Source organism: Triturus cristatus, chromosome 11 (assembly GCF_964204655.1).
Source record: "Triturus cristatus chromosome 11, aTriCri1.1, whole genome shotgun sequence".
Classification (NCBI taxonomy): domain Eukaryota; kingdom Metazoa; phylum Chordata; class Amphibia; order Caudata; family Salamandridae; genus Triturus; species Triturus cristatus.
The window spans coordinates 918,756,166-918,782,942 of NC_140594.1; the positions used below are offsets into that span (position 1 = coordinate 918,756,166).

At 41.9% G+C, this 26,777-nt stretch overlaps 1 protein-coding gene across 2 annotated transcripts in view; it reads right to left on the reverse strand.

Annotated features, from left to right (window-relative positions):
• The window catches only part of LOC146785612 (arylacetamide deacetylase-like), a 209,690-nt gene that overhangs the window by 85,813 nt on the left and 97,100 nt on the right, over positions 1–26,777 (reverse strand). For both annotated transcript variants that reach the window (XM_085634870.1, XM_085634872.1), the window contains exon 2: positions 11,583–11,805. In XM_085634870.1, the coding sequence (XP_085490996.1) occupies positions 11,583–11,805 (223 nt within the window). The remainder of the gene's footprint in view (positions 1–11,582; positions 11,806–26,777) is intronic.

Sequence of the window (26,777 nt, forward strand, 5' to 3'; positions counted from 1 at the left end):
TGCCCTAATTTACCGCTTCATTTTGATAATGTTGTGCATTGCATTTTTAATGTTTCAAACACTGCTGGTGTATTGCACTTTTCTAAAGTGATTAGGTCTGGACTAGTTTCTACATTTCAGACTGTATTTGGAGTGATTCCGTCTTTTATACTCTCTCTATTATCAAGCATTTTTGGAGGCATTATGTTGGGATTTTTTCTATTGAGTGCTATTTTGGTACTATTTTTGTTGCTCCTCAATGGATGCTCCACGACGAGGCCAAATGGTAATGGAATTGCCACATGTCCTTTTTTGCCGTAAACATATGGTGCAGTATTTTGGATTGTTTTTGCTACTGGAATTGAACAACAACTGTCATTTGTCTTTCCAGCCCTTGTTGTTTCAGAGTGTACAGTCTGTGTTTAACACCTTTTGAGTGTGCATTAACATATGCTGTGATACACAACTGGTGCAAACAATGGACATGAATCTGTTAGTGTATCCATTGAGGGTGCACCTTCAGTGTTGTCCCCTGTTGCTACCATTGTTACAGGATTCTTATTGTGAGTTGCCTGAGCCACTTTGGATGTATGCTTCCACTCCAGTTTCTATGGTATCTGGCTCCTTGTTTAAGGCTACACTTCTGGCACCTCTGTCTTCAGCTTCTGCAGATGAGGCTGGTACTGGTCAAGTTTGTTTTTTGGAATTGCTCTCCAGGTTACTGTGGATCTATCGTCTGTGGGAGCCCTTTAGGACCCAATTTTTTTTATGGACATGTTAGACTCTTTAAAACTGCCATCCTGTAGTATAGGCGCCTCATAGATCTTTTATTTTGGCTTTTTGCTTTAAATTGTTTTGATAGATTTTTTTAGTGGTTTGTGGGGTTTTAATTGGCATTTTCAAACTGATTTCTATTGTGCCTATGTTATTAAAGTTTTATTATGTATAATAATATGCCTTTTAGATGCTTAGCTTTCAGTGTATAGGTCTCCTTTCCAACCAAGGGGAAGGTGTTGCATGGCCCACGTTTAGTCTCCATTTTAGATTCAGCTTTTTAGGTTGACATCTCTTTCTCATGGTAACATTTTACATACTTTCCTGTTAATGTGTGAATGTGTGAATGTGCATTTCTGATAGGCATTGATGCCCTGTAGCCTGTGCAGTTGGTTCCAGGGTCATACATGTAAAACGCAATGCCATTGTTTTTCTTTCTTTCTGTGCTCATTAGGAGACACCTCATTTTAGCTAGACAGAACCAAATGAGCTGCTCTGCGCCTCTGCCACAGTGCAATAAGACAGCACTTCATTATATGCACAGCTTCTTTGCAAAAGCTCAGTGAGCTTTCATGCTGGAATTATCATGGAAACGCTGTGAACTTCGACTGAAGATGCAGCCTAGCTGACTCCGACCTTCATCCTGTGAAGGAAGATAGCCTGTACACTTAGAATGGCTTCCAGACCTCTAAGACCAAGCTATGGGTGTTAAACTATCTGAATAGATCTGGCAGAGGGTGCTATCCTTGTGCACTCTTTAGTATGGCATTAGATACAGATCGGAGTAAGCTAACATTAGTAACAATTAACATGATTGAATTGTTGAAATTGTTTACAATTCTTATAATGCTGATTACAGTAACATGCCTCATCTTTCTAATAATTGCAGCTCGTGCTTTCTTTGCAAGAATACGATAATTTCAATATATTTATGAAAATGCATTGTCATATCTTTCTTATGTTTACCCTGGGCATGCAAGAGTGGCCACACAAAATGGTTAGATCTGTTTCCACGGATCCATTTGGAATCTGAGTGTCATGTTTGAGGTTCCCAAGAACATATTTTATCCTGGTCTGTTTAAAGGTTGGACATGGTACAGTGAGCTAGCCAAAACACACCAATACTTACTGACAATACATGTGAACTAAGAGCATGATTCACAGAACTAACTTACTACAAAATCCTAAACTTACTATCATTTTGGTATTCACAGAAGGAGCTTACTCATTTTGGTATTCACTGAAGGTACTTACTCATTTTGATATTCACAGAAGGCACTAACTAATTTTGGTATTCACAGAATACACTTACTCATTTTGCAGTCAGGCCGGAGATTCCGGCCTGGTGGTGGAGATTCCAGCCTGGAGGAGGAGATTCCGGCCCGGTGTTGGAGATTCCAGCCAGTGGCGGAGATTCCGCCGTGGCCAAAATCACCACCATCGGGCCTGAATCTCCACCTCCGGTCCGGAATCTTCACCTCTGGGCCAGAAACCCCACCACCGGGCCAGAATCTCCACCATCGGGCCAGAATCTCCACCTCCGGGCTGGAATCTCCGGCCCGAGTGCGGACATAAAGTTAGCATGAGTAAGTGCATTCTGTGAATACCAAAATGAGTAAGTGCATTCTGTGAATACTAAAATGAGTAATTGCCTTCTGTGAATAGCAAAATGAGTATGTACCTTCTGTGAATACCAAAATGAGTAAGTGCCTTCTGTGAATACCAAAATGGTAGTAAGTTTAGGATTTTGTAGTAAGTTAGTTCTGTGAATCGGGCCCTAAGTCTCTATATTGTGAAGTTTGTGTTGGCCTAATATACAGTCCTACGATATTTGTAGGAACCATTTAACAAATCAATGAAACTGAGAAAGATGTACCCTCAACAGAAACAATACGACATAGGCACATGAACACAAAGGCAGGGAAACAGTCACAGTGGCATTTAGAAACACTCACTCTGGGACAGAGAGTCAGCAGCATTGATTCTAGGAAGGAGAGCAAAGGACATAAGGACACATAAGCATATATACAGGCAGACATTTCTTGCAGTCTGCACATCGGCTCTCATTCCTCCCAAAGATATTTCTTACGATTGTCCAATGACTCACAGTGTCTTTCAGTGTGTTTGGTGTATTCTTGTTCTGAGGGCGCAAAGTGATTGCTGAAATTGTGTTTGCAGTTTTTCCCTTGATACAAAGGTGAGATTAGACTGCAGCCATGGGTCATCGAGGAAGAAGATTGTCACTGGCCAGTGTCTTGAACCCACCAGTTCTTTCTCAGGGAACCAATCAATTCTGACTGTTTATCCCAATTGCTGGGCCTTGAGATATTACAGGCATGGATATTAAGACAACCCTGTAGTATGAACTCTGATCCTGTGAATCCATGTACGCTTATCTTTTCACTTCATTTTTAATTATGCAGGAAGGGTCTAATTTAAAGTTTGGCAGAGATGGAGTCCTATTCCACCAAATGGAAGGTCTACATGCCTAATTTAGAGTCAGAATGACCTCCAGTATGTCGACAGCAGAGTCTACTCCATCTCCACTGTTGACATACACCCCCTATTGCCCTCCAGCCTTAGAGCTCTTGGAGGTTTTGTCATTTGCCCTATTTTAGAAGGGGCAAACAAATGGCAAATTTTCAAGATCATGGTGAAAAGGGTTAGAGAAAACTTTCATGGTGAAGGGGTCATGGCTTTTTTTGTATTTTCAAAACACAATAAAACTATTGAATTTTGTTTTGGACCATAAAAAAAAAACATGATTGTGTAATTTTGATGGAGGTGTCCATCAAACTTTTAATACATTGACATGAACCACCATAGCGGCAACTCCTGCCAATGCAAGAGATGCTTGCTTGGCCATTGATGGAATGTAACTTTAAATACACCACTTTGCGTGTGCAGGAACCACTATTATTTAGTGTATACACTGCTGATTTGTGCCTGATCTTAAGTGGAGCCTCTTCTGTTACAACAAGATTTGCGGACAAAACAATCCATCTGATGCAATATGCTGACGACTTCTTCCTCATGGATCACACTAAAGTTGGACTACAACATTTCATCTACGTTCTGATCAAGTAAAATGCACAGAATGACCTGGTTGCTAATGCAAGCAAATCTAAGATAATGATTTTTGGTAGCTACGCAAAAAAGGTTCACTGAATGGTGGCTGGGGTCACTGAGACTGGAATGTGTACAACATTACAACTATCTGGGTGCATGGCTGTGCGAATCAGGAATTCCCATGCTATACCTACAAAAAACAAGGTAAAAAAGGAAGATGGTAGTGTATACTCTCTGCAAGTTAAACACTACTCTGTACAGCTCAATGACGTCAGCTATATGCAGGGTGACATGTGCTAAATTGCTCCCTTCTGTCAACTACGCACAGCAGGTATTCCCTGGTATGTTAGCAGCTGATTTGGAAAAAATACAATGTAAAGCCTGCAAAAAATTATTCCATCTTCTCTCCTGCACAAGGATCCAGCTAACATTTGATCTTATCCAACAAAAATTAGAAGGGCTGTTCGCTTTTGCAAAGTACTTTTATCTGGCAACATCCACCCTGATAATACCATGAAGGCTCTCATAAAAATTATCTTCACTAGAATTAACAATCTTGGTCCACAAACCTCATGGCAGCTAGTGAATGTCTGCAACTGACCACAGAGAACTGGGACCCAAATATAACTGATTATACAAGCATCAAATCCACAATAAAAATATAATTATGCTTCGGACACGAGAACTAGACATAGAAGCTCTCCAGCCAAAGGATCTGCATGAAACGGTGACATTGCCTCAAACAACTCAAACTACAAAGCTTAATCTTATTCAGACTATGGGGAAATGGGTTCTTATCAGTTTTTATCAGCAAGGTTGGCCCCTCTCCCCATAAGAGAACTTTACCCATCCTGGAAGTCTGTTTGATCCATCAGAAAGTGCAGAATGTGCACATATAGAAGGGAATCATTGGCCCACATCCTACAATGCTGTCGGGCATTGCAACAGGCCCATCGAGCGTTCCTTAGGCGAATTAATCATTTTCTTTTTTTCGGTTTATAAAAATAACATAAAAGGAAACAATATACAATCATACATGAATAACATAGATAAAACCAAATACATATAGATACATATAAAAACAATAGAAATTATTGAATAAAAAATGATAAAAAACAAGTTGCGAAAATATGTGGGGTTTAAAATGTCTCCAGGATCCTTTCTTAGGCATGGGTTTTCTGGGACCTCAAATACCATAACAATGTTAAAAATGGGCCAGTTGAAAAGACAAACAGGCCACTCTTATTAGTTCTACATACTCTCAGTGCAGTAATGTGGTCCTTAAAGCCCATCAGTGTGCACATTGGTCTAATCCAATGAGCACGTTGCTTTGTGTAAGATGTGCAAAAAAATTAAAATAATTCAATGGACTCTGAAACCTCACATTCCTTAGAACAAATATTTGATCTACGTGACCCTTTCTTCCAAAGGCAAGTAAAAGAAGCTATCGGTAATGTGCCAATTCTAAACTTTATAAAAAATGCCCTTGCAAAACGTTTGGTGACCATGTTTAAATGCATATCAAAATCAAAGCTACATTGAAATGTAAATAAATAAATCAGTCAGGCTACACCAAGTAGTGTCAGAAAGGCTTTCTCCCAGCACTTAGTCCCAAAAGGCCACTTTGAGATTCAAAATAGCATTGCGTAGTAGATTTCGGGGTTTGACCAGAAACCCCATAGTCCTAGCTTATATAACCAAATCTTTACATATGCACACCAAGGGAACCTATCATTACACGAACCCTCTAGGAAGCCTTGGATTCATTACCTATAGGGCTCTAGTTCTTCTGTGACCAACACACTTAACGAATACTGGATCGGTCTCAAAGCTGAAATATCAGAGATGGATCTCAAATTTAAATCCATATGGATGGGGAGTGTGGGGGTGCTCGGGAGAATGCTTAGCAACTATATGAGCAAACATTCTCTGCACTTTCAATCATCTCCAAATTACAATGGCCCCAAATGTCAGCTCCATAATAGCCACCCCACATGCTTGACTTTTATAGATCTCCAAGGGAGGAGAAATGTGAAAGGAAGGTGCTCTCTTCGCCAGCCTTATAATTAGGGGTGGGCTGTGATTTCTTGAACTAACAGGAACCATAGTGATTGGGGTAAGGTATAGAGCACTGTATTCTACTGGTGACTCCATGTGTCGGGAGAGGTTTATCTTGAACTCGATGCAGTATATTCGCTCAACTGCGCTACCTCAAGCAGTAGGTTGGAGTCTCACTGGAAATGCAGAAGTCCTGCTTCCGCCTTTACGTTATTATTCAGTCTGGCGAATGGTAGTGGGTGTTCATGTTGACCTATTTATCCCCTGCTGAAAGTTATAGGTGTGGCAGTTTAGGCAGCTAGTGCCCACCTTTCGCATTGCAGGTTGTGAAATGGTGCTTGCCCACAGTGAGAACAGTTACTGCTTCGAATATGGGGGGTGAGTGGGTGACATCTCAATACAGGCAAATTAGTATTTAGAGTAACAGTAACAAGGTGTCATCAGCAAATAATAAGTACAGTGTTTTTATGTCTTTAAACTTGGGGGATTCATTCTCATAGTCAAAAAGGTACGGTAAGCACTCATCGATATATAGGAGGAAGAGCATGGAGTCCAGCAAGCACCCTTGCCTCACTCCCCTCAAAATTTGAATTTCATCTGTCAGTTCTCCTGCAGGTCCCCACATGACTCTAGCATAATTGTCTGTATAAACCGCCTGGATTAGGGTCAACAGACCTCTTGGGACCCCTATCCTTGACAGGGTTTCCATAATTTCGATCTTGGGACAAGATCAAATGCAGATTGAAGATCCACAAAGGCCAGAAAGAACCTCTCATTCTCAAGATCTATGGTCCTCCACGTGATAGTTAAAAATTGTATCATTTGTTCCACTGTACACATTTTTTGCCTGATCCCTGCCTGTAAATGGGATAGCAGCTTATCTTGTGCAATCCAATCCCATAACCCCTAAGTATCTGGGAGCTGAATACTTTCTGGATGTTATCAATTAAGCTTATGGATCTATGATTTCTCGGAGTAGCTTTATCTACCTTCTTATGGATTTGTACTATTATAGCACCTTTCCAAGAGTAAAGGACCCAACCCTTTGCCATCAAGGCAATAGACACAGAATTTATGTATAGGGTCTAAATCTGCGGTTCACCTTTGTAAAGGTCAACCATGCTGGGATACCAGCTGCCAGAAGCATTTGCTGTCTTTAGCCCTTGATGGCATCAATGAATTTTTCCAAACTCCCTCTTCCAACAAAGCTTTACTTGCCTTTGTGGTACTATACTCCCTCCTAACTAAAGCAATCGGAGATTTATCCTTGTTCTTTGAGGCCTTGATAAGAGCACCTTTGGCAAGTCTTCAAGTGTGGTCAAACAATTCATTGGACCTTACAGATTTCAAGCCCTTTTCTTCCTTGCTAATTTTTACAAAAATGAAGCCTAATCCACTAAAACCTTATTGTGAGCTGCCACTATATGGCCAGGGGTTCATTCTTTTTGCAGTAATTCAGTAAATTCATTTAGTATGAGTTGGTATAGATTGACTAACAATTCCTCAAAATTGAGGAATGCCTCCCATTTGACCGCTCATTGATTGCTAGTGACCACCATCGGATTTGCGGAATCAAGATCTTCTGCAGCCCCTCTCCCCTTGCTTGCCATCCTTTCCCAAAGTAATAACATTGGAAGTGGTCACTATCACGGTGAACACATACTGCCAGATCAGATATCTCATGCCAGTTTGAGAAGATGACTGGATTAACCGCTTCAGCAATTTATATGATGGTAATAGGGTAGATGAGAATCTTGAAAGTACGATTACGGTTGGTGTGGACATAGAGCTGCATTTCTCCTTTCAGAAGATACAATAAACCATCAAATCCCTAAAACTAACAAAAGTAGTGGGCCCAGATAACTTATCGGTAATGGTTATAAAAAATATTAGGGATTGGTGGCCGAGTCTTTTTAAAGTAATTTGTCAAAAAGTCTTGAACTCTGGGAACTTTCCAGAGAGTTGGAAAGGCGCAATAGTTAGACCAATATATAAAAAGGAGTATGCCACACAGTCCAAGAATTCTCACCTAATCAGTCTGTTGGATGTGGGGAGAAAGTAGTTTCAAAAATACTGTTAGGCTTAATGAAGATCTGGATAGAGCAAGACAACCTAATTCTAACAGAGCAAGGTGGCTTTAAGGAGGGCCAATCAACAATAGATTATTGCCTTAGCCTATGGGCAATGGCAAAAAGGCAAATGAACTGGGAACAGATTGTTTTGCTCCTTTGTCGATTTCTGAGCCGCCTTAGACTTGGTCGATCATAAGTTACTGTGGAATATGCTGGGGCGGCTCGGTATCAACAAGGCGTTACTCTCACCAATCCAGGAATTGCACTCTCAGATTTGGGCCAGAGTGATTTTACATTCCCCTGGAACCCTCTCAAAGAAAGTACAGATAAAGAATGGCCTATGACAGGGCTCTGTCCTGGCCCCCCTTTTGTTTTCTTTATTTTTGTTCGTCTTACCAAATACGTTACGTAAACCTGGTGGTCTATGATCTAAGGTGGGCGGAACCCATATCCCATGTCTGCTATATGCCCATGATCTGGTGACAGTGGAAATGATGGAATTAGGTCTGCAAAGTAAATTGGATGTTTTTCCACAATTATTGTTTAAAGAAATATGGTTAATTTGGACAAGACCAAAATAATGGTGCTGGGGAAAGGGAATGGGGTTTTTAATTGGTATCTGGGAGAGGTTAAAGTTGAGGTGATTGACAAATTTAAATATTTGGGTATGTGGTTTGAAACCAAATTAAATTGGAGGGACCACATAGAATCAATAAAATCAACTGCTCCATACTCAGTATAAGGCCTAAACCACTTCTGGCGGAAATATGGAGGGCCGTCCTATGCCCCATGTTGTCGGCCTTTAATACAATGGTTCGCCCACAATTCCAGTATGGGTGGATGTAATATCCTCAGGCAGCAAATTGGATAGGAATTTTGAGGAGGGTAAACAGCTCCTTGTGCTTCCACCATCAACCATGATCCAGGCTATAAGGGCAGAATCCCAACTTACAGCCTGGAGTTGCCAGGGGCTACAAGCTACATTGGACTTTTGGCATAGATTGAGTAGAGAAGGGATCCTTAAAATATCACATCTCTGTAAAATAGAAATAGAGAAAAGTGCATTGAATTGGGCATTCCAAGTTAGACGCTCACTAGTTAAAATTTGTGTTAAACTATCATTAGCGCCAGGACAGTGGAAGGCAGGGCAGCAGATCCCTACGCAGGAGCTACGCGCTATTATAAGTAAAAGTGCTAGAGAGGTGGATTTGCTCTACCTGATGGGTACACTGTCCACCCAGTTTTTGGTTAAAGGATGTAGCAATGATGATACATTCCCTTATATTGAATCCCTGCCAAGCCCTAACCTTTGGAATTCTGTATTGAAATTTAGGGTTGGACTTAATCCAAGTTATGCAAATATGAAGATAAAAGCTGCAATGAGAGATGAACAGGGCTTTTGCACATATGGGCTGAAAGTAAATTGCAGCAGCCCACATATTTCTTTGGACTGTTTGTGGTTCTTAGATGAATAAAAGGAGTTTTTAAAACCTCTTTTTATTGTTTATATGATTATTAATTGGGATCAAGCCCTCAGCCCATTGATAAATATGATAGTTTTAAATGTTGTATGTGCAATAGGAAGATTTTTTAACTGCAATACAGGAGTCATTAAAAGAACTGCCAATATAATTTGAGAGGGCCCAGGGTGTTGGAACGAGATCTTTTATTAATTGATGTTCCTTTAGTGTTCTTGTATGTATGTAGAAATGTGCATTTTCTTTTCTTTTAACTATTTTCATAATAGTCATGATGTTAGAATATATTTATGGATGTTTTTACTATAACGTTTATAGACTATTGTCTAAATAAGCAAGTACTGGAACGAAAAAACTAATAGCCATATATATTTGGTGTCCAGTGGATGGTTTTAGATATTGTTCGAATGACATTGTTTGAGCCTGGAGGAAGGATCATTGGTTACATGCCCAAACTGTCACATAGAGTATCATGAATAGAATAACCCATGAGAATAAAAGTGCCTCCCGCTGCTCAACTGGCCATATTCCTTTAAGAGGCGCCTCAGCCAATCTCTGGATGTCTGTACTCAAGGAAACACCAAGAAAGATAATACATAGTTGGGATCACTTATAGCCTATGGTAATTACTCACAATGAAACAATTATTGATTCAATGTTGAATTAATTAGAAATTGCCTACTAAACAACACAGTTTTGTAGAAGTGTCAAACAAGACAAATTTCTACAATTCATATTTTTTTTTTATCCAGGCTCTCTGCAGATGAACTTCATGATACAAACAAAGTGGCATATTTACAAGCAGAAAAGAACAAAGGGGGGAGTAGAGAGGTACTACTTACCACAAGTAGTGCAGGTGGATATTTACAAGCCCCTATTGCCACCATAGCGTCACGTTTTTGGATGTTGTAGTGGTGATAGGAGCAGCGTTAAGCCACTTAACAAAGCTTAATGCTGCCCTGTAAATATACTTAGCGTGAAAGGGGAGAGCAATGTTGTAGTGGGTGTTGCACCGCAGCTCCCATTGATTTAGACGCTGCCCCATATTTACAAGGATGGCGTAAATGTGGGGCAGCCCCAAAATTAAGACCAGGGAAAACCTAGTCTTACCCTGGCGAAATGAGGAGAAATGTGTAATTTCTCCTCGTTTTTGCTGTTTCCATGTGTGCTGCTTTGTGCACAGCAAACAGCAAAAAGCCATTGATTGTTTATGTGCAGGAGGGTGTCCCTTCCGGCACATAAAGAAATCACTAAAAAAATTATGTTTTGCAATTTCTATGTGTGCTGCATCAAGAAGCCCACATAGAAGTTACAAAACACCATTTAAAGATTTTGTTTATGTGCAGGAAGAAAGGGACACCTTCTTACACATAAACAATCTTCCCCTGCAACACAGACACCCTTGCACCATGGTCAGCTAAATTTAGTGCCAGAGTAGGGAGAAATGCAGGGCTGCGCCATATTATTCTAAATATAGTGCAGCCCTGTGTTTCAAAAGTGGCCGGGAGTGACGTTAAGCCAAGGAGGCTAACGCCACGCTCCGTCACTTCCATTGTAAATATGCCCCAAAAGGTCTTAGGCCATAAACACATATCCACAGTGTGAAAACACACAGCTCCTATAGGCAGGGTTATACAATGTCAATCAATGTCTTATGGCTTTCAACATTGTCGGTGTTTATATAATAATTTCAGTTCATAACCGACCTAGGAGGTAGTCATTCTTCCAAGGAGTCAACTGAAGAAACATCCACTCGTTTTCTTACACCTTGATGAACAACTGAATTTGTCCAAAATCCATTTCACATAGATAGACCCCTTCGCTTCTAAGAGTTGACAAGCTACATTTGATTCTTTCCTTTTCAGGAAAAAAGAAAGAGAAGAAAACACATACAATCTCTAGGGTCCTCCTCTTCGGACTCTTCAGTGTTCAACTTCACCTGAAGTCAGTGAGCGAGGTTTGGAGAGGAGGTAAATCACACAGCCAGACCAACAAGTGCACATTGGAGATGAGGCAAATGATGCAAATGACAGCAGTCTATTTCAAATTTTATTCAAACCATTACTTAGAATAAAAAAAATGAATTAAAAATAAATAAGCATTAATTATCTTATTTCTATCAATAAAATAACAATTTAGCTTTAGTACTTACCGGGACTTCCCATGCACCATCCTCCACCATGGAAATAAATCATTGCTCTCCTTTGCGTATGTGAGGACTTTTTGGGAAAATATAAATGAACAGTAACATTATTAAATGTTGCCTTGGTCACTGTGACATTTTCATCTGATATTGCAGGGACAATATTAAATGATATCACGAACTTCATTATGTCCATGTAATCTGCCATCCCGAGCATATCAGTAAACTCTGCCTGCAAATAAAATAAAAGAACAACATATTTCAGCATCCTATAACACATGTAATAAATGTAATTTACAAATCAAATTGAAAGTGCCATATCACATATTTACCGAAACAACAACATTACCTATTCAGTTGCATACAAGTGCTTGGTTAGTTTTTCAAGTAATTTGACATTGTTTCAACGTCAAAAAAAAGGGTGGAAGTTGAACAAACAAGAAAGCATGCTACAGTCTTGTATCTTTATTGGTGTTACTCTATATGCTATCCATGAGTAACAACAGCACAAATTTCAACACCACGGTTATCTCTCACCTGGGTGACAAATAATATTCAGCTTCTTATTAAAAATGTATGGGGGCACCTTAATCTCCTTCAAGTCACAGGAAGTACTTACACATGACTCTTACTAATGGTGAGACTCTCACAATGCACGAGAGCACACCGTTACTGAAATTTCACATTCATCTGTTATGTTTTGTTTCGTCAAGTATCCAGTTCATATTCTTGCATTGATTGAAATCATCAATTCTCATTGTTTTATTATATGTTTTACAAATTGTCCTGTCTTCATGGAAAATGTATTTTTCACCTTTAGAATGTAAACATAAAATAAAGTAAAGTCAGACTCCCTATTGAGATCAATACACTTTAACAAAAAATAAGCAGGCATCGAAGTACAGCGTTTTAGGTAGCACCTACCGTAATTGCCTTTAACTGCATTTATGTCCAGTGGTCCATGCAATCTATAATTATTCAAATGTATCGTCCTTATATATCCTCCATAACTTCAAGTGTAATATGATGTCTAATTCTTTCCCCAAAATACATTTTCCTTCTCAAAGAGTTTTAATCAAGTATTTGTGGATCATATATAAAAGACAAAACCATTTAACTTATCATTTATTTATTTTATCCTTTGCACGTATCATTCACTAAGTCACCGCTACATATTCTTTTTATGTTCATAATAGTCTTTCATTCATCTATTCATCAGTTGAACAATAATATCCACGTTGATTAACTATAATATGATTACTCAAAATTAATTTATACTGTGTGCAACCATCATCTAATCTATTGATATTATTCTCCATCAGTGGCCTACTGTTCCCCAATTCTCTCAGAGCCTCCTCATTCACAATTATATTCCAATGTATCTTTATAATTGTTGTAATCTTGTCATTTGGTCTTGAATAAAGAATTATCATTGTATCAAATCCTCATTATTTTCACTATTGTTACCAACCAGGGCATACATTCTATCAATGCTTGCCACTATTGAACCTGCTTTTTTTTCTAAGAGCCACTTCTAAAAAGATTTTAAATATTTATTTTTCATGAATTGTATATGTACCTTTGTCATTTGCTATTTTATTTTTTGCCTCAATAAGTGGCTATATCATAGATTTTCAATAAGTCATTTTGTGAGAAAAGTACACTAGACATGGGTGTGCTCTTTCTCCTTTATTATTTGCCTTATGTTTAGAACCTTTTTGGAGAGAATTCAATCTAACTCATATATTTCTGGGTTTCAATAAATATCTTGCCCTTTGGGTTTCCCCTAGTGTCAAAAAGATTATTGATTACAGTACCTCTGCCTTGAAATCTAAAAATCCTAGTTTGTTTAGTGTTTGGTCTCCCTTGCTTTGGTCCTGGTGGAGAGGACTTGAAACTATCAAATGAAGATTGTCCCTCATATTTTACATGTGCTCTCCATGCTCCTTTTTAAACTCCAAATTAAATTTTCAAACATATTCTCGCTAGTTGACTCGATGGCACGACGCTACACGATGCATGCAACGGGGAGCCTGTGATTGCAATAAAGCATCTGCCGTCGTTCAGACCTCACGCGTGTCACTCCCCCGGTGTTCCTGTAGAGCCCTGTATTTTTCACCTCACACACTGCTCGGGGTACACTTTGGGGGAGTGACTGTGACCACAACTAAACAGAGTGCTTCCCCGCAGAGCTGCACATATACGTGTGAGGCAGCGGGCCGCTAGGGGAGTCCAAAAAACCATCTTGAGCCAACACCATCCGCCTGATCCTCCCGGCGCGCGGTCCCAGGAGCTCGGGCCACGATACCAACACAGGTTACTGGGTGAGTCAGCCCCCTCGCCCCCAGCCAAATAATATTCCGCATGACACCGGGAAGTATGAAGCTGTTGTAAATAAAAATTAGTCCATCCAGGTAGATTCTCCAGGTATCTTTATTCAGGTAGGATGTTACATAAGAGAGTCCCACCAGGAGCAGCCTCACTGCTGCTCAGCCCATCACCAACTGACTCTCACACACCTGAACATTCCATTCACCAACATTCTCTCGCACAGACACCCAGGCTGAGCAGAAGTATGACACATCTCCTTCCTTTAAAATAATACAAAAAACTCTCAAAACAGTATCAGAACAAATGCAAGAAATAAATAACATAACACCGTACTGAAAAGTAGCATGAAAAGTTAAAGGTGGCGAATTCATGCAGAAAGAATAAAATAGATAGAAAGAGACATGGGAATATACCATCTCCCTTCTCATCACAACAGAAGAACCCACACTTCCATACCAAAACTACCAACAAACCAAAGTACTAGAATCATGCAAGCTGGCCAATCAAACACAAGAGAAGTACAAGGGTGCCAACAACAAAAGTGGGAAGGAGAACCATCCAGTAAAGAAGAAAAAAACAATATGTACGCGGGGAGGATATCCACAGGGAACTTAATAACATCGCAACACCAAAATATTTGCAAAACTTCCCCCAACAACAAGTTTGGGTGTGATGTGTGGAAGGGGCTCCACGCGGAACAAAACACTCCCAAAACAAACTTTGACATGCAAGGGAAAGCACTCCCAATGGAAACATTGACGTGTGAGGGAAAAACACAAAACTACCAAAGCAAACCTTGAAGTGCAAGGGAAAGCAGACCCAACGCAAACCTTGACGTGCGAGGGAAAACACACAACACTATCAAAGCAAACCTTGACGTACAAGGAAAGAATTAATACAGGCATAATAAAGAGTGACCTAGAAATAAGGTAAGTAAACACACATAAGATAAGAACAAATGCACTTCCCCTAACAGCAAGTTAGGGTGTGTTGTGTGGAAGGTACTCCACACGGAACCAAAAATCACTCCCAACGCAAAATATCAATCATTTCATACTTTGACGTTCGCTTTTCAGGCATTTTCAGTCATTCTATACATTACCTAGGCATTCAATAGAATGCGGGATTTCACACTTTGACTGTAACAGATATAATCTCAGTGCATGAAACATGGACTCTAGATTCTACTCCATGGCTGGACTTCACAGTGTATGAAGCCCCCACAGCTTCTCCAGCATCTGGAGGCCATGCCTCAGGGAGTGTCTCCATCTGCATGAAGAATGAATTTATGGCATCAGTGTCTTCACTGGCAATAGGGAACGGCGACTATATCGTCATGTGCATCACACAGATCACTACAAGAAACCATGAGGTCATCCATTGATTATAGGCAGTCTATATCTACATCAAGCAAAATGAAAATGTGAGAAAACACTGGCCTCACTAATCCCAGCATTGAGAGACCACAAAGTGGCCCACATAGACTTGCTATGGCTCCTAATGGGAGATTTGTATGCAAAATTAATGACCATAGGAGTCAACAACATATGGCACAAATTAGACGATCAAACATGGAACATACCCAAGATTAACTCTCAATTCCAAAGGCAATACAAGCACGTGACAGAAGCCAACACGGTGCTCAACAATATGGGATTATACCTCTGAAATGGCAGACTCCCAACAGATTCACCAGCTGCCTACATGCGTGTATCATCTAGAATGTTAGCAACCCTGGATTACATATGGATACCAATAGCCCATTTTCAGCATGTGAACTTATTTGAGGTGCACCCCTTGATAGCCAGCAACCACTCAATGTTAAAATGCAGCTTACACAACAGAAAAAAATGCTAGACCACCACCATAACAAAGCAGAGGGAGCTCAAAAAAATGAAGATCCATGATGCGAATGGGCCCAGCTCCTCCCAAAAAGTTTATCTGACTGCATGGCATTCAGCAGCAATCAAGGGGGAAACAATGCACAACTAATGAAGCTCTGCAAGGAAATAAGTAAAATAAGTTACTACGAAACAGGGCCTTGAGGACAATACCAGAGCAAAAACGATAACAAACTTGCCAGAAACAAAACAAATGGGATAAGAAGATGCTATATAAAACTGCAATATGTGAAAAGGCAGGAGGAAGAGGGAAACAAATGGGCACAAATACACAAGATCATAAGATCCAACAACCAGAAAAGGTTTTGGGCATGGACAAACAGCATTGAACGTGCTGCACTCCAAAAAACAGGTTGCAAACATCTCCCCGGCATAATGGGAACCCCACATAGAAAAATCTACTTGATGACCCAGCACCAACTACCTTCCAGATCGCAAATGTCAGCAAAGAGGCATGTAAGCAAACTTTAAACATATCCATAGCCCAATAGCCCAAATTGAAAAGGTGATTGCCTTTTTTTTTGTAAATGGAGCACCTCAACCCAATGGCATCCCAGCAGCCATATTTGAAAAGCTCACCTAAAAAATGGGCTTTGGTGATAACACACATTTTACAATCTTACTTTCTAGTTACATCATTTTACAATCTTACTTTCTAGTTACATCAATCCCAAATAACTACAAAGGCTCATTTGTAGTATCATTCCACAAAAAAGGGGGATCTACAAATCTGGAGAATTACAGGTTGATAGATTTACTAGATATAGAGAGAAAATTCTACACAAAGGAACTGAAAAAATGGGCTGAATGAAAAAAAGCTGATTCCACCATGCCAAATGGGCTTTAGAAAAGGGTACCACATTGAGTACAATCTGTTCTGCATCTCCCATCTGATCGAAGAAACTGTGCTTATAAAAAATAAGTCCCTATACCTTGGCTTAATTGATTTTGCTGCGGCCTTTGACAGTGTCTCACGGGGTAAGCTTGGGGTCAAGTTAAACATGCCATAAAAGCATTGTATTTCGGCATATAGGTAAAAGTCATAGTGATGGTGGGCTGGACAACATCTACATTGATGGATACCAACAAGGTGCTAAGGCAAGGCTGTACACTCGCCCCCCTGCTGCTCAATCTACACCCATCTGATCTAAAGGAAGCGCTAGAAGAACAAAAGCATTCCAGCTACTGCAGTATGCTTATGATACTGTGCTACTAGACCAGACCCAAATAGGGCTACAGAGATCGTTTAACACCTTAGCCAAATACTGTGAAGAAAATGAATTACCTCTACTTCCCTCTTCCTCGACCCAGTCATAACATGTGAGATAATATTCACTGCCAGGAAACAAAAAAGGAAACAATTGCTAACCTCACCCATCCTCCTGCCAGGGGCTATAATAACATAGACAGCATAAAGCACTTCATGTTTTGTTTCCTGCTGGTGGATTCCGGACGGGGGACGCTGCGGTAGCTGCTGGGTTTTTACCTCCTTCAGTGTTGTCTCCTGTCTTCTTCTTCTGCTGGACTCTTAGACTGCATGGGGACCGTCGGTGTAGCTGATGGTCATCGGGATGCATGATTGGCCTCCTGGAAGCTGTGAGTATCCTTGGCTGCTGGAAAACCTGATGTGCTTGGTTGGGTTCTGGGTCCACTTTGCTTCACTGCCAGTGTCCTGTATGCTCTTGGCTGTGCTGGCTGAGTGCTGTGTGGGCCAGGTGCTGGTATTTGCTTGGCCATTTTGTGCAAAGGCCTCTATGCTCTCAGCCACAGTGTTGGCACCTGCTTCGTGGCCCTGTGGTTTTAAGAAGGAGCCACGTTGTGTGTTGCCGGTTGCAGCTCGGCCCCGCCTCAGTTTGTGTTGAGGTAGGGTGCGGGTATGGTTCAGGGGTTTGTCTCTGCCCAATAGGGATCTGTACGATTCGGCTGTTAGCTGCTCCTACGACCTCTCTCCGTCCTCTCTTCCTGTGTGGTTGAGTTTGGAACCAGTGTCTTTCTGGGTAGATGGACTGCCTGGGGGGGTGGAGGTGAGTGCTCACTCCGTCCATGCTTTCTGGTAGTGATGGGTGGCCTTCCTTCAGGGATTTTATTCCTTTATGTACATGCAAAGTGGTACTGGCTGGTACCTGGCAGTTTTCCCTGCTTCTGGTGAGCCTGTATTTAGGTTGTAACTCCCCTTTCCTGTTCTTGCACTTGTCTGGGGGCATTATGGGAAAGCATTCTACCAAGAGATGGCATTGCTCTCCCCTTTCTTCCTCCTCCTCTGGGTGGAGTCGTGGTTTTGCCCTCTTTCTTTGAAGAAAAGTTCTGGAGGTGATGAAGATCGGCTGAAGCAGTTAATTTTGGAGACCTTGTCTGCTATGAAGCAGAGTATGAAGCAGGCTGGTGTTCAATCTGGAGGAGGGCAGGAGCTCTACTTCGACATTTCCATTTCGTATTCCTCGGATGAGTCCTCCTTGGGTTCTGTGGTCCTTAAAGGGAAATACATGTTGATGGATATGTTGCTGGATCTTCTTTCCCATGTGAGTGACAATATGGGGTTTCGGGATGCAGAGGTCGACAGCACTTCCAAGTACATGGTGTTACCCCAGTTTCAGAAGCTGCCTAACAAGGCCTTACCCATGTATCCATGAATCGTGGATATTCTTTTGAAGGAGTGGAAGGATACAGACTGCATTATGATGCCTCACTTGTCTAAGATGTACCCCTTGCGGGACATGGAGGTTACTATTCCAGAGTCGTTTCATGTAGACTCTATTGTGGCCAGCTTGGTGGGGCATCCTTCCATGGCTGAGGACAATGTTCTTAAGGATGGCGCATATAAGAACGCTGACTCCTCTTGGAAAAAGGATTATGCTGGATCCCATCTTTCCATTTACTCTGGGGTTTATGGTGCATATGTGGCGCAATCCTTGTCTTATTTGTTCTCTATGATCCAGGACGGTGGCCAGAGTCCTGAGTTGTTGGAATCCATGGAACGTCAGATTGAGTTTCTTTCTGACATTGCGTTTGACTCAGTTAGGGAGTTTGATTTATCCTGTGGTGCTTCCATTGTGGCCATACATAATTTGCTGCTGAAGGGTTGGAACACTGATGCTACTCAGCATTCCATAGCTTTGTGGTTGCTCTTTACTGTTCCTTGGTTTTTTGGTAAAAGCCTTGAGGAGAAGTTGCATTAGGTGTTTAAGGAACAAAAGCACTCCTTTTCCTTTCGGGAGCAGCAGTGCCACAAGGAGGCTTTCTTTTCCTTGGCGAAGTCTTTTTGTCAACCTTCTTGCCAGCAGATGAATACCATCTGGAGCCGGGGAAGGGTTTTCAGGGGAAGTTTAAGAGGAAGCCTCATCCGGATGCAGGTCGAGGGAGTCAACATTCCTGACTATGCTGCTCTCAGCGGTCCTGCTGGAGATGTGCCGGAGGTTGGTGGGATACTGCTTCAATTCCTAGGGGCGTGGAAGCTCACAACTACGGACCAGTGGGTGCTGGGGGTCCTGGAGGAGGGTTACCAGATTGAGCTCTGTCCCCCCTCCAGAGTCTGGCATGGTTTGTACTCCTGCTCCGTGGGACATTCACAGTAGGACGTCCCTGTTGGATGGGTTCGGCAGTTGTACTTGAAAAATGTGATTGTCCCTGTTCCCCGGTCATAGTGAGGTTGGGGTACTTCTTTTGTCATCTTTCTGGTGCATAAGACCCCTGTTCAAGTTTGTCCAGAATAGTTCTTTCAAGATGGAAACCCTGTAGCGTGTGATCCCGTTGATTCAGGTCAGCTGTGTGGTGACTACCTTGGATCTTCAGATGCATACCTTCATATGCCAGTGGCATTGAGGTTCCAGAGGTTCCTGAGCTTCTCTCTGCTGGGTCTTCATTGGCAGTGTTGTGTCCTTCCTTTCAGCCCGTGATCCTCACCAAGGTAGTGGCTCCCCTGCTGGCTCACCTGCATCTCCAGCTGGTTTATATGTTTCGGTATCTGGATGACTGGCTACTGCAAGGCCAATCTTTCCTGGTGATGTCTCAACATCTGTATTTGACCATTCATACACTCAACAGTCACAGTTTCCTGCTGAAATTTCTGAAATGCCACCTTCAACCTTCTACCAGGAGGACGTTTATCGGGACAGTCTTTAACTCTGTCATGGACAAGGTGTTCCTTCACCCTCCTGGATCCTACGTCTCCAGTCTTTGTTGGGGGCTCTGTTGTCATGACCCTAGGCCCCCCTGCTGCAATGTATGGAAGTGCAGGGGCACGTGGCAGCCTTGATTTTCACTGTGCCGTAGGCCAGGTTGCATCTTCACCTCTTGCTGTGGCATCTTCACCGATTTGTTTGTTTTCCTGTTCAGGATCTGTTGTTGGTGGTCTCGGTATTTATGGATGTGGGGACCAGCCTGCAGCAGTGGACAGACGCTTTCAACCTTGCATGGGGCATGTGGTTGCATCCTGCTTCCCTGTTGGTTCTGACAACAGATGAGAGTGCCCTGGGTTGGGGTGTGACTATGGGTCAGTGGACCATTCAGGCTCATTTGGCTGGCATCAGAGCCCAGGTGCTCTTCCAACTGCAAGGAACTGTCAGCTGTGGAAAGGGCCCTTCAGTACTTTGAAGATGATCTGTTGGGTTGTAATGAGCTGGTGTGGTCCGACAACACTGTGACTGTGGCTTACATTAATCATCAGGGCAGTACTCACAGTCATTCTTTTAATCTTGTGGCTTGTGCTATAGCTAGTTGGGCAGAGGAGCATCTCCAGGCCGGTCTGGAGGTTGAGCGACAGTCGCTCTGTGGTAGGGGTTTGCCTGCCTATAGTGTTTCCTTGGTTCAGGGTTCTCATAGAAGGTCCACTTTGTTTTCCTAATCAAAGCATTGATCTCCCTTCAACAGGTGGTGTTCTCTTCATGGTCTGTCCTCTACTTCGTGTTCTCTCTCTGACCTGCTGCAGTTCCTTTTGGATGGGTTCCATAAATGTTTTGCACTCTCTACCCCAAAGGGCTAGGGGGTGGCTGTCCGGGCTTTCCGGGATCTGGCTTCTTTGTCTGCTGCGGATGATCATTTGGTTTCCCAGCTGTTTCTGAGGTTTTCTCTTTCTCCTCCTGCTGTCCGCTCTTCGGTGCCTGCCTGGGACCTTTCTCTTGTCCTACGTGCTCTTCAGTCCTCTCCTTTTGAGCCCTTGTTGACTGTGGATGTCAAAGTCTTGTCTTTCAAGGTGGCTTTCCTAGTGGCCATTACTTCAGCCCAGAGGTTGGGAGAACATTCTGCTTTTGTGTTGTTCTCCACCTTTTTTTCAGTTTATGGAAGATGCTGTGGTTTTGCGTATAGATTCTGTTTTTCTTCCTAAAATTTGTTTTAAGATTCATTCTTCTCAGGAATTGCTGGTGCCTTCTTTCCACCCTTCCCATTTGTCTCCTGAGGAACACTCTCTGGATGTGAAGCATTCTTTGTTTACTTATGTGGACAGGTCTACTGTCTTTTGTGCTTCAGACAGTTTGTTTGTGACTTTTGGGCTGACGGGCAGTGGGAAGGTCTGCCTTTCGGCTAGACCCTTGGTCGTGGATCAAGTCCGCTATTTCTTTGGCTTATCAGGGCTCTGGTTTGCCATGCACTTTGGGGATCCAGGACTGAACCACTCGGGTGTCTCAGATTCCTGGGCCGCCTTTAATGGGGGGCATTGGATGAGATCTGTCATGCTGGGACTTGGGCTTCTGAGTCTACCTTTATTCGACACTACAGGTTGAATTGCTCTATGGTTGACCGCTTGAATTTTGGGTGTGGTGTTTTGTGTGCTGTGGAGCCTTTTGCTCCTCCTTGACTCAGTTTTCATGCCATCAAAGTTCACTGTGGTGCACTTCTTTCCTGTGCGTTGTCTGGTGTTTCTGCTGGTGTTCCATAGGCCTTCACTTGGTGCGGTCTGCTTTGGTATCCCTCACATGTTATGAGTGGGTTCAGGACGAAGGACTTAGGGGTAATGTCCAGATTACTTACGGGTAATCCTCATAACTCTTAGTCCTACTCGTCCTTGACCCAGTAATTTTTTCCACCCACTCTGCCTGTTTCAGACTTTTTTGTGCTTGGTATGTCAGGAAGTGCTTTATGCTGGCTATATTATTATAACGCCTGGCAGGAGGGTGGGTGGGGTTAGCAGGCATTTCCTGTTTTGTTTCCTGTCAGTGAATATTATCTCACATGTTATGACTGGGTCCAGAACTAGTAGGACTAAAAGTAATGAGGATTACCGGTAAGTAATCTGGACACTAATGATCTACACGGCACAAACTGATGATCGTAAATGGAAAGTTAATCAAGCGTGGAGCATGGTTTTTCTGAGGGAACAGAAATGAGCATCACATAGCGCATATTATTTCACAACAGGCAGGTGCCAACTCTTTAACCTGGAAATTTTGCAAGTTGAAAAAATCCATCCAAAGTCCATAGTCACAAGTGCTACTAAATGTAGTGGCTAATAAACTGCTCCCTACCAAATCTTATGGCCCAATTGAGTTCCAAAGTAAAATGGCTAAGTGTCTGGACAGAGCCCAAGATAGCAGCTACTGGAAAGTCTTTGTCTTACCAAACTGCACAACACACGCTCAAGTAGGACTAGAATTCAATTAAACCTTGCAACAGCTAGTATCAAATGCAATATATTTAGCATACTAATTGAAACTGAAGCAGACACCCTTCGGCACAATAAAACACATGCTGTAGCTAGCAATAAATAGAAGCAAAGCAAACTGGCACTGATATCTGAACAGCTCATTGAAAGATCTAGAAGTGGATTGTGCCCGGGCCGTTCACCTTCCAGCTCAACATACAGTCAAATTGCTTCTCAAGCAAGCAAAAATAACAACCTAGGATCAAGACATGCAAATGTTGATAGGAAAGACCCCCAGCAATTGGTTTCCCAAGTTACATGACCCAGGAGCACTGCCAATGTATCTATCCCAAACACTGTCCAAATATATAGAAACAAATTTAATGAAATTTAGATTAGGCTTGATTCCGCTCAAAGCTTACAGGTATGGAAGAAGAGAAAGTGACGAAATCAGTCTTTTCAGACTGTGTGTAATGGATAATGAGTCACTAACTCACATAATCTGCATCTGGTAAACCACTGCTTCCATATAGGAGATTCCGGCTATGTCCCTTCTTGTGGGAATTAAACATGTCAATATGCGAGAAAGCAATATTTTCATGCCTGAAAGGCAAGTCCACACAGCTGTCAGCTTGCTTTCTGAAAATTTCAGATTAATAACCCGCATGTTGCAGACTGTGAAAGATCAAGCCCATGACTCCTTGATAGGCAGCAAAGAACCCCAAAAGGGGCTGACAGTAGTATAAAGCACTTTATAACATGGGGAGGCACAACCCAATGTCAGGCAGCAAAGGATTGTAAAAATCATACAGCTACTGGACTGATGCAACAGCACTGAGCACTTTATAATAAGGGGAGACATGACCCCTGGCCTGGCAGCAAATGACAAAAAAAAAACACGGTGAATGGTCTGATGCAGCAGCGCAACGCACTGCATAACAAGAGGAGGACTACCGAAAACTTCTCCTCAGGCCACAAGAACAGATAGAAACATCATCATGAAAAGATGAGACCTGGAAGATGGTAGACTTGGGGTAAATTTTAGGATCACAAACCGTACGACAAAGGCAGAGGACAACCATGACCCAAACCTTTGCCAAGCAGTATTGAAATTCAAAAGCCACAAAGCAAATTGCCTGGTGCAGCAGCACCAATAACCCCATGACAGGCCGTAGAGTCTGCATAATGCCACTTAACTAACCAAATAATGCTAATGCTAATGAATGCGGCAGCACACAGCAGTTTATCATAAGGGGGGACTGTTGAACTCCTGCTGGTTTGCCGCATACTAGAACAGAAGAAAACACCAGCACTTGAAGACACGATAAGAAATTCTGTGGTAAGGAGGTGGTACTACAGGATTCACAGAGTCTATATAACTGTTTTATGCTTTTGCGTTGTATAAAAAGACTTCCAGCTCCTTTTGAGCCGAGCACTGAATCTTTTTTATATGTTCTAAATGTATTTGTTATGATTTTAAATAATTATAAAATAAACCTTTCTGAAACATATTGATGACGTTTGTTTTACATTTCCTTGGTGTAATAAAACTCCTCATATTCATTTATTCAAATTAAAAATAGTAAGAATCAAAGGAAGTCTTAGATTACTTGATTTTAAAGTATGTAATTGTTTCATTTTAATCTGAAAAGCTTATGCTCTGTTTACCAAATTCTTATTTGAAAATGTTATTCGCATATCTTATTGTTATTATATTTTTAAGTACTGTTTTGAACAGTGTTTCATGAATTTATTAGTATGGCATAAAAAATAATTTAAAAATAAGCATTACTTCCATGTATTTCAAACAATGGAGGGATAAATGTATTACATGGGACCATCAATTGTGAAATGAGACTGCTATTCTTTGAATGTATTGAAAAGAAAGATAATTAACCTGCATTATTTTCAATTGAATAAAATCTGCTATATGACTATACTATTCATAAAGGTAACATTTATTTGTGAGTAATTTACATGTATTATTAACTGTTACAAATTTGAGTAACTACATTATTTTTGGCTAGTCACAAAATACAACTGGCAAAAACAAACAGTAGCAAATCCAGCAACATATATGGCAAACCACTTCCAAAGAAAATAATAATTTTGGTATAAAATTAAAACAACTCCATAAAAAATAATGTTAAATTAAATTAAATTAAATTAGGTTAAATTAAATACATTAAATTATTTAAAAGGTTTACAAATATAATTAAATCTAATTGAATCTTAAAAATGTTTTAAAAAATATAAATTTGTTTTCAATTATAAGTAATTTTTACAATGTTTCTTGAATTCAGAAATTAGCATACAATTAATATTTATTAAAATATAATTAAACTATTTTTAATTATTTTATACACCACTTTGAAACATTATTAAAGCATATTACAAAATATTAGTTTTTTCCTCTAGTATGGTAATTTGTCTTGTATTTAAACTTTTTCAAATTCTTGTTAATTTAATTTCAATATATTTAAATTGATTTAAGGTGTAATTCATCATTACGTTAATACTGCTGTATCATTTGTGTTCTACATTTAAAATAAATATATATATTATTACAATATTGTATTATTTATTATGAAAATATTTTTGGTAAATTATTATTAAGTTTAATACACTTTTCAAACTTTCCCTATACTTTAACTTGGGGAGATCTACCTACCGAATAAAGATTCTCCTGTTGCCGGTCCATCGCCAAGAGTCAAAGGGCGACACGGAAGGAGCACTGAATACCGCCGTACCGGGACTCCAATTCCCGGCTGTCCCTGCGGCGGCGCGGAGCTTGGACGCCACATTTGCGCCAGGAGGCGCGTATAACCGACGTTGCGCCCGGCGGAGCGGGGGAACTCGTAAGAAAATACCTACCTGCATCACTGTGAACGCCGCCACCGCCACGAGTCAAGGGGGATAAATTCCTGCGCGCCCAGCTGCTCCCTGGTTGCCGGTCCATCGCCAAGAGTCAAAGGGCGACACGGAAGGAGCACTGAATACCGCCGTACCGGGACTCCAATTCCCGGCTGTCCCTGCGGCGGCGTGGAGCTTGGACGCCACATTTGCGCCAGGAGGCGCGTATAACCGACGTTGCGCCCGGCGGAGCGGGGGAACTCGTAAGAAAATACCTACCTGCATCACTGTGAACGCCGCCACCGCCACGAGTCAAGGGGGATAAATTCCTGCGTGCCCAGCTGCTCCCTGGTTGCCGGTCCATCGCCAAGAGTCAAAGGGCGACACGGAAGGAGCACTGAATACCGCCGTACCGGGACTCCAATTCCCGGCTGTCCCTGCGGCGGCGCGGAGCTTGGACGCCACATTTGTGCCAGGAGGCGCGTATAACCGACGTTGCGCCACGCCTCGCGGGACGCGCGCGGGCGGCGCCGGGCTGAGCCCGGGCAGAGGGCGGGCCGTCTGTGGCCGTCAGAGGCCAGAGGAGGCTGGGCTGGGCCACCCCCCTGAGGTGCTGCGACACGGATATTGGGACACCGTGTGAAGGTACTGTTATCAATACTAACGGTAGGCCAGTGGCATCCTGCCGGTTGTGGAGGACGGGAGGTGTTCCACCCTACCCTTGTTACTGTGGGACACTACCGGGTAATAGGCTACTGTGAACTGAGGGGAACGTGATAGAAGTGTCAGGGGACATAACAGTTTATTTGTATTGATCTGTAGCAGTGTGGTGTTAGAGAACCCCATGTCAAAAGCTAAACCTTCCTCAACCAAATCAACCATGGACAATTATTTGGTGAAGATGGTTGATAAAATAAATAAAGAGCGGAGAAAATCACTGGGGCGGGTGGAGGTAATCGACCCTATTCTTGTAGATACCACCCCTCCTTCTCACTCATCTGCTATAGACAATGTTAATGCCAACCATGAGCCCAGTAATCATGATCGAATCTATGATATGGCAGACCTTAGTGTGCCTGCCTCCGCAGATGACACCAATATAGTTGACCCATCTCTTGAGGACCTAACATGTACTGGAGACTCTTCGACTGCTGCCACAGCGGTTACCTCATCACAAAGAATTCTACGTTCTAGTCGGTCACATAATAAGACATACAATAAAACTGTGCATTCTAGGAGGGGGGGGGGTAGAACATTAACTAAAAGAATTGATCCTTTGGCCATGAATTCTACCCAAACCCCTCCCACTGTGATGGATAGTAACCCGGTCATTATTGAAAGTGGTCAGTTGGATCTTCTAATTAGCATGATTGATGCCAAGTTCGATTTACTAATCAAACCCTTAATGAATAAACTAGATATGGCAATGAATGAGGTGGCTAGGTTGGGAGGTTTGTTAGAATCTCATCTTAAAGCAAGCACTGGAGCTGAAGCTATCGCCGAAACCCTAGTAAACAGCCGTGCTTCTCGACAGACCTCTGAGTC